Source organism: Dromiciops gliroides, chromosome 3 (genome assembly GCF_019393635.1).
Source record: "Dromiciops gliroides isolate mDroGli1 chromosome 3, mDroGli1.pri, whole genome shotgun sequence".
In the NCBI taxonomy this organism is placed as follows: domain Eukaryota; kingdom Metazoa; phylum Chordata; class Mammalia; order Microbiotheria; family Microbiotheriidae; genus Dromiciops; species Dromiciops gliroides.
The window spans coordinates 177,787,719-177,796,516 of record NC_057863.1 but is presented as its reverse complement, the minus strand read 5'-3'; the positions used below and the strand labels follow the sequence as shown (position 1 = coordinate 177,796,516).

General features: G+C 33.9%; 1 protein-coding gene across 2 annotated transcripts in view; it reads right to left on the bottom strand.

Moving 5' to 3' along the window:
* Nucleotides 1-2,349: 2,349 nt before the first annotated feature.
* The window catches only part of CUL4A (cullin 4A), a 75,920-nt gene continuing 69,471 nt past the window's right edge, over nt 2,350-8,798 (bottom strand). For both annotated transcript variants that reach the window (XM_043991762.1, XM_043991763.1), the window contains exons 19-20: nt 6,835-6,987; nt 2,350-2,904 (exon numbers count right to left, since the gene is read on the bottom strand). In XM_043991762.1, coding sequence (XP_043847697.1) covers nt 2,809-2,904; nt 6,835-6,987 — 249 coding nt within the window. In that variant the 3' untranslated portion in view covers nt 2,350-2,808. The remainder of the gene's footprint in view (nt 2,905-6,834; nt 6,988-8,798) is intronic.

Genomic DNA, 8,798 nt, shown 5'->3' with positions numbered 1-8,798 from the left:
ATGATTTTAGACATATTTCATTTATCAATGCTGCCTTGTAAGATAATGCCTGTATTATGCCCATTTTACAGATGAGAAGACTTCCAAAGTCCCTTCCAAGACGTATTCTCTCTGAAGCTATCAACTCACTCTTCATATTAGGTTGCTCTCAATAAAAAGATGCTCTCAATTTCTGTAATATTTTCTGAGTGCCACTGGTGATAGCATAGAAATGCTTGCTTAAGATGATGACATGATAGCATATGATACTAAAATTATTTTAAAAAATCAGCTTAATGAAGTTATAAAACAAACTACAAGACTTTTGCAGAAATTTACCTTCCTGGCATAATTATATAGAAAAAGAAAGTGACTTTTATATACAGAGCTATTTGAATTATCTTTATTATGTGACTTTTCCCTTCAAAAATGCAGATATTTATATTTAGTGTTAATCTAATTTTATTGGTGCTACATCTTGCTAAATGGACTTGACAAAAATATTAAGCAAAATTGATAAAAACAGAAATGGGGGAGTGGGGAAAGGATATATAATTTAAAGTTGAGATTGTTTTCCAGAACTTTAAGGAAATTAGCTACTCCTTTACACAATAAATGGCATTTTTTAGTATGAAATGCAACAATGTACCTCTCACTCTATATAGAATAACTTTTAAAACATTGAGGATGGTACATGTACAATGAAATTTTTTACTCTAGTATAAAATAGTGCTTCTCACAAGAATTAAACTTTGTGGATTCCACTGTCACAATTAGGTTACCTGTTGATTAATCGTATAGACAAGTTTAAAAAAATTGGGGGACAGGATTTTTAAATGACACAAACAACCTTAGAAAAAAAATAGAAGTGGAAGTGAAACTAATGCTTATAGTTCAAAAGATGGGGATTTACCAGTCATAACAGAAAATGAGGGTCATGTCTGAACACAGTAGGAATGAAAATGCCAAAATAGCAGTATTAAAAAGCTCAGGTATTTGAGGTCACAGGGGAAAATTTCAGCAACATTGCCATCATTTCCCTTCCCTCAAGGCAGCATATGGTAAGACATGATTAGGGAAGAATGGATTATTCTCTATAGTCACTGATGCTGTCTTTTTTGGAGAGGGATATTCTAAATCTATGTGGAGCTATGCAGCTTAGCCAAAAATTTTGTTTGCCTGGTGCTTGCAGCAAGCATGTAGATATGATGGCTAAAAAGTTTATGAGAAATTTGTATTTCACATATCACAAAATTTTATTTCTGTAATCTTTAGGCAAATTAGACTAATTTTATTCAAAATATAAGTCTACATTAAATTACAATATTAACAATCTCTAGACATAGTTCTTGAACTTAATATATATGCAGTAGAAATCTATTTGGCTTCTATATACTATATCCTGTAGAACCAAGAAAAGAAATAAAAGCAATGGAAATGATGATGCCTGAAGAAAGAATGAGGACTTTAATACGAAAATCCATAAGATGTCACATTTTAAACAATGCATGTTTTAAAAGGGGGATTTAATTGTGCACAAAATCAAATTACATAAATTTAGTATTTTCTGGAAAGTATTGCTTAAACACTTATGTCATGATCAAAACTCCTTTGGTAGCTTTTAATCAAAATGAAACATGCTATTATGCAAATCCTGTAAAATATACAGAGGTACTTGTAAATGTTATCACAAAAAGTATCTTGCTCATAGTTACCATACTATATAGCTACATAACTTTCATTCTTTAATTCAAACCCACTTACATATATACAATATGAAACAAGATACCAACAAAATTCTTTTAGCCTCTCTAGACAAAATAACCTCTGCTTTCACAACATCAAGACCTTAAAAAGCCTTTGATAAACTTTTTTTTTACAGTGGTAGAGAGCACATAGTATGATTACTATCCTTGTGCATGACTGTAAAAAGAGAACCAAGATTTACTGTAGCAATACTATAGTTACAGTAAATAAAATCAAATAGCAGTGACCCTAAAGCAAAAAACTGGGTCCGCTAGACTCAATCTGAAAATGTCAAACAAAAAAGAACAAACCAAAAAACACAAATCCCAAACATGAAATTCACAAATGAATACCGTAGCTAAAATAAAGAATCTGATGGTTCACTGTATTTAAACATAAGCATCCTCTTGGCACTTCAGAGATCTTACTTAGAAACCTGATTTATAAAAAACCAGTCTGCAAAGTTTAAAACTACCTGAAAATAAATCAAACAGAAAAAGATACTGGTATTCATGGTGCATAATTCAAAAGAGTCAGTGTATTTCAACACTGAATGTTTCTGCCTAAGTTTTCATCAATTAAGGTTTCTTGTTTTCGTAGATACCTAAGTAATCTTTGTAGCTAGAGAATGCAGCATTTAGGGTCTTTTTTTTGTTTTTGTTTTTTTTTTTAATGATGTGCATTCATGATCACACACAAATCCAAACCAAACTTTCGGTGTTTTGTCACAAAAAAAAGTCCACAAGAGGAAATGTCTTTTAATTGGTATCTTCCTGTCCAACTTCAAAATTACTTTGTACAGAGCAGTAGAAACAATCTTAATGGTCTAAGAGAATAAGAGGAAAATGGGGGTTGGGGGGAGAGGAGGAGACATATGCCATTTAAAAATCACTAAGCCTTGTAAAGGATGATCCAAGAAACATTTCCTTTGCTTTTCATCCACAGCAGTGCATGCAGCTGATTGAACCATTTGCATCAACCTGAAAATCTGCTGAAAGTAGGTCTGGAAACAGCATCGGTATGTTTCAGTGTCCTGAAGATACATTCTAGTGTTTTATGAAAAACAGTCTGTTGTCGTCTTCATTATGCAACATAGTGGTACTGATTAGGGTTGTCTTTGTCTCTTTCCATATAGTCTCTGTCTATTAGAGATTCAATTCTCTTTTTCAAATCTCCAGGCTATAAGAAAATATTATAGTGGTGTTAGATTTCCTAATATAGGAGATAAAGAGGAGCAATGTACTAATATCCACCTTTATATTTGCTCTTGGAAGTTGGAGAAAACAATTTGTGAATTTATGAATTTTCCTGTTTATGTATCATTAACTCCAAAATTCATAAGCTAAATGTTAGCTTAAGTCATATTATAATCAACTACTATTTCCCTTGATTAGAAGTTTTTCCATATAAAAATGATGGTTGATAATTACCTGATGTAAAATATAGAAATTGCTTATGCATAAACTGTTAGGCAAATGTTTTTTAAAAGGCAAATTTGTTAATTTTCAAGTATGTTACAGTCAACAAATGTAAATATTTCCTTCAACTATTATCCAATGTAAGTATGTGTGGTGTAACAGAAATATGACTGTATCAAGGATATTTGTGAACAGCACTAAAGAGAAGCCATGAATTCTTTTTCTTTTTTGGGGGGTGGGGCAATCGGGGTTAAGTGACTTGCCCAGGGTCACACAGCTAGGAGGTGTCAAGTGTATCAGGCCAAATTTGAACTCAGGTCCTCCTGAATCCAGGGCTGGTGCTTTATCCACTGCACCACCTAGCTGCCCCTAGTCATGAATTCTTAAGAGCTGACTCTTAATGACATGGTTCATTAAGAACTTCTGTGCCTTTTTTGACAGGGTTATCATTATATTGGTAGGACTGAAATGCTAGAGTATGTTGAAAAATCCAAGTTCAAGAGTTCAATTACTTGGATGAATATGCAGATGAAATGCTTATCAAATTTGTAGATCAAATGAATCTGGAAGGAAGCGCAAATATATCCTGGAAAACATAAGGATCACTAAAGGGCTTTTTGCCAAGTAAAAAATAAGGATAAAATTTAAGATGAAATGTAACAGTATTACACGTGGGCTGCAAATATAAAACTGATTATTAACATAAGTTATAGTATCTAGAATAAGAGAAGATAGTCCTATGAAAATACCTACTTGAATTTACAAGTATTTGAAAATAAACCAAGGCATGTGGTGTTTCTATGAGTCCAAGAAGCTATTTTATTATGTCATATTAAAAATAAAATATTTGTATTTAATTGTAATATTTAGTCTATGATAGATTCTCTTAATACTTCATATGTGGGATGATAGTGAGTCCTTCAAGTCTATGAAATCAGAGTAGGAGTCCTGATAGGTTCTACTAAACTAAAAAGTTTTCAAATTAAGAGACTGGCTAAGTTTGGTGAGACTGATTTTTTTTTTGGTCATAGCAACTCATAAAAACACCTATAAAGGTAAAAAGGGCTTGAAACATGTTTTAGAGGAAGCAACATTCGTATGTTCGAATAATGGGTTCTTGAAAATGTTACAGATGTACAAGATATCTGACTGATTAATATGACATATATACAATATTTATGATACAGAAGTTAATATAAACAGATATAGCAGAAAACAATATATTATATTTAGTTATCAGAAAACTACCTCTGGTTCTACACTATATCCTAACCCTTATCGATAGCATGTTATCAGAGAGATGCAGTAATGGAAAGTTCATACTTAAAAACAGGGATCAGAAGTTGGTAAACATAACAATGGGATATCCCCAACTCTTTAAAAAAGTTGATATCTGGCAAATGAACTGCTTAATCAAGCAATTTATTGTTGAAAATTCTTCCACTATGCATAGAAATATCATTTTAGTACAGTAATCTATTGTATGTGATACAAGAATATTGTATAGAGCCAGTATTTCCACATTTTAGGAGGGAATGTGTAAAACTTGAGAAAAGATCCAGAGAAAGGAAATAAAAGAAATGTATACACAATATGAGGAAATTTGATGAGAATTGGGGAAACTGACTAGTAACACTAAGTAACAAAACTGAAGTAAATTATGTACCCTATTTATAAGACAGAAAAGGGATAAGGAGTGGGTGGGACTGAGAACTGTTTGTTAAAAAGATTCCTCTAAGGGGCAGCTAGGTGGCAGTGGATAAAGCACTGGCCCTGGATTCAGGAGTACCTGAGTTCAAATCCAGCCTCAGGCACTTGACAACTAGCTGTGTGATCCTGGGCAAGTCACTTAGCCCTCACTGCCCTGCAAAAAACAAAACAAAAGATTCCTCTATCTGCCCTTATGCCTAGTTTTAAAATTTTTGTGTAATATAATCACGCCCCCCCCCCCCCCCATACCACCTCTTTGACTCCTAAAGTCTGGGCTCTGAGGGGACTTCGCCATCACCTTGGGATGTGGGAGAAACCTCCTACTAGCTAAGGTCCAAGGCTGAGTGTATAGGGCTATTGTATTCTAGTGAGGTATTCCCAGTACAGCTTAGAGGAAGTGCTCCCTAACATCTATCCCTGATGTCCATTTTCATGAGTCCTTGAAACAAGGCCCTAGGTTCCTCTGACTACCCCCCATCCCAATTTTCCACCCTGTGTGTCATGTCTCAGTGTTTTTATCATGCATAAGAAAAATATACTTAAGTAATCAAATATTAGAAGAGACTCCTGAAGGTAGTCATGGAATTCCCACCTCTAGAGATCAAATAAATAGAATGATTCCCAACCTGAGAGCCTTGGAACCCAGGGAGGACTGAAGAGTTACTGAAACGGACCCTTTGCAACAGATAGCTCAATAAAATAAACAATATCTTCTTTAGACCAAAAACTGTTTCATACACACACACAGAGGATTATTTTTGCTGCTGTGATAATTCAGATGAAAAATCATAAATTAATTCATAATAGCTTGGCCAACTGTTTTTCTCAAACAAAAGATAAAAATAACCTATTTATCATTAAGGTGAAGCATATATACAATTTATCCACGTTAAAAAAGACTATTCATATTCATAAGATTTGAATCATTAGGGATAGACAACTGTTATCCAGTTAAAGGATTCCGATTCTATACAATACTTCTTCCACTGGAAAGTGAGATATGAAAGAAGTGAAATGGATGGAAAGAAGAGAACATAGAAAGGTAGGGAGACAGAGGAGAATAGAGGTACTAGAAAAAGATAAGGGAGTCTGAGTAAGAAAATATTTTCAGAAGAATGCTACATTTCCTCTCAGTTTAATTGGCACTTCATTGAACATTTTTTTGTCATCAAGTATGGGTGCTTAAAAAAGGTTACCTATTAAGTAACCCAGCTTTTTTCCATCTGCAATGAGTTAGATACATCATCATTAATTACTTGCTATATAATTATGGATTAATTATTAGCTCCTTGCTGAAATCAGATCAGCCAAATATTTTATTCAATGGATGCCAGAACTTAGGTCTACTAATGTTGTGAAATAGTTAACTATAATTATATATATAACTGGTTTTGGTTTTTTTTGGGGGGGAGGGGGCAATGAAGGTTAAGTGACTTGCCCAGGGTCACATAGCTAGTAAGTGTCAAGTGTCTGAAGCCGGATTTGAACTCAGGCACTCCTGAATCCAGGGCCGGTGCTTTATCCACTGCGCCACCTAGCTGCCCTATATATATTATTACATGTATTATAATTATAAGGCTGATAAATACATTTAGAGTTTACTTGTGATGCTTTCTTGACTGTGCAGCAAAGAAAGTAAACAAAATCTGGGAGTACAGTACAAACAGAATTAATCAAAAGCCAGTCCCAAAAAATTCAGGCTAGGAGCTTGGAAACAGGATTGAGCAAAAAGAGACTTTTGTTGTACCATTTTATCTTCCTCACCTCTAATCATTTCTCATATCCTTTGAATCCTTTCCTGATGTAAAATGGAAAAATTATCAATAATAAATTGTGAAAATTCTTCCCATCCATGTGACTTTTGTTAATTTTTGACTTATGTGAAAGATTATGAACTCCTTGATAGTTAAATTAACAATTGATAAAGCATAATTTAATACCGTATTACAAGTGTAATTCAATTATAAGATGTTATATTTACCTTTACTGGAAATTTCAGCTGATTATACAATTCAGAAACTAGAAGATTATGACCAAGGGTCTTCCTCATCTTCATTATTCGTACAATAGCGGCATCGATCTGATATTGTCTATCCTGAAACACTCGTTCTGTGGTGCTAACTTGTTCTTCAACCTAAAGTTTAATAATATAGGAAACTCTTCAAAATTAATTCCTCAACAACCCTGAATTTTAGAGAAAAAAATTCTACATGGCAAGCCAAATCACAAATCAGACATAGATTATTTTATTCAGCATTTTAAGGTTTAATGAAACCAATTTTTTAATTCGTTTAACAATAATAGTAACTAGCACTTGTAAAAAACCTACTATATTCCAGACACTTTACAAATATTATCTTATTTGACCCTCACAACCCTGGGAGGTATGGTGCTATTATCCCCTCCATTTTAAAGCTGAGAAAATGGATTCAGACAGAGGTTAAATGATTTACCCAGGGTCATAAAGCTAGTAAGTGTTTGAGACTGGATTAAAACTCAGGTCTTTCTGATTCCAGGGCCAGCACTCTGAAGGCTAAGTGATGTGACCAAAAGTCTTCCTGATTAAATCTAGCACTCTGAGTTGTTGACTCTCTCACTGAGTAGATGACAGCTATCAATCTGAACATATCCCAACAAAACATTTCATAGATAAAAACTTGGGGGGCAGCTAGTTGGCACAGTGGATAGAGCACTGGCCCTGGATTCAGGAGGACCTGAGTTCAAATCCGGCCTCAGACTCTTGACACTTACTAGCTGTGTGACCCTGAGCAAGTCACTTAACCCCAAATTGCCTCACCAAACAAACGAACAAACAAACAACACCTTGGGGATTTTAAATGTATTTCTGAGGGAGTGTGGCACACTGGGAAAGAGTACAGGATTTAGAGTCACAGCATTTACCACTCCCAGTATGGTGTTGGTTAAGTCATTTCCCCCTCATCTGTGTTTCCTCATGAAAAGAGGGGGTTGAACCAGATGAGGTTGAAGGTTCCTTCTAGTTTTTAATCCATAACCCTATGTCTATGGAATTCATGTAAGAAAGTAAGAAATCATAAGATTTCTAATTAGGTGAGGTGACTTTACAATTTTTTTCTTTCAGAAAGACTTTATTACGCAAATATGTCACACAATGATGAGCCCAAGTAAATATATTTGGGGGAATTATTTTCAATTCCAAGATTGGATTAAAATAATAATAAAAAAATAAAGCCTTTAAAAAACTCATTCTTTTTTTGATTTAAAAACAAAATAAATGATATAATAAAGACCAAATTCTATTAAAAACAGACTAGAGATGCCCAAATCATTTCATTTTGGTTTTTCTTCGCATTGAGTATAATTCATTACATCTTAGAATCAATTTATATACTATATTCAATAGAAACTATCTTGCTTTACTATAATTTTCACAGGTTTGTAGACTTAGATCTGGTAAGGACTACAGAACTTAATCTAGCTTTCTTTTTCTAGATGAGGAAAACAGGTTTGAAAAAGTTATTTGCCAGATGTCACACAGGCAATAAATTACATAAAGAGTTAGGATTTGGATATAAGTCCTTATAATCCAAATCCTGTGCTTTTTAGATTGTAATTTTAATATTTACAATTATTTCATCTATCTGCCTCCCTGAATGGACACATAGTCCACATATATTTAAAAAAAATTATCAACAGTGAGCTATTCATTTCTCTATTCTATCATGTTAATATATAAAAAGTTTGCTTAGCCCCTACTTTTCATAATTTTTTTCTCATATTTATGTTTGTTATGGAAGTTATGAGAATGAAGCCTCAGGCTGAGCCTGGAAACCCACACCTAGGAAGTGGCCTGGACCCTACTTCCTTAAGAGTCCCCACCTTGGGAATGACCTTGGCCTGTGCCTGGGGCTATTCAGATCACCACAGGAGTAAGAGCAAAACCCTCTAATCAGAATAGGCAAAAAT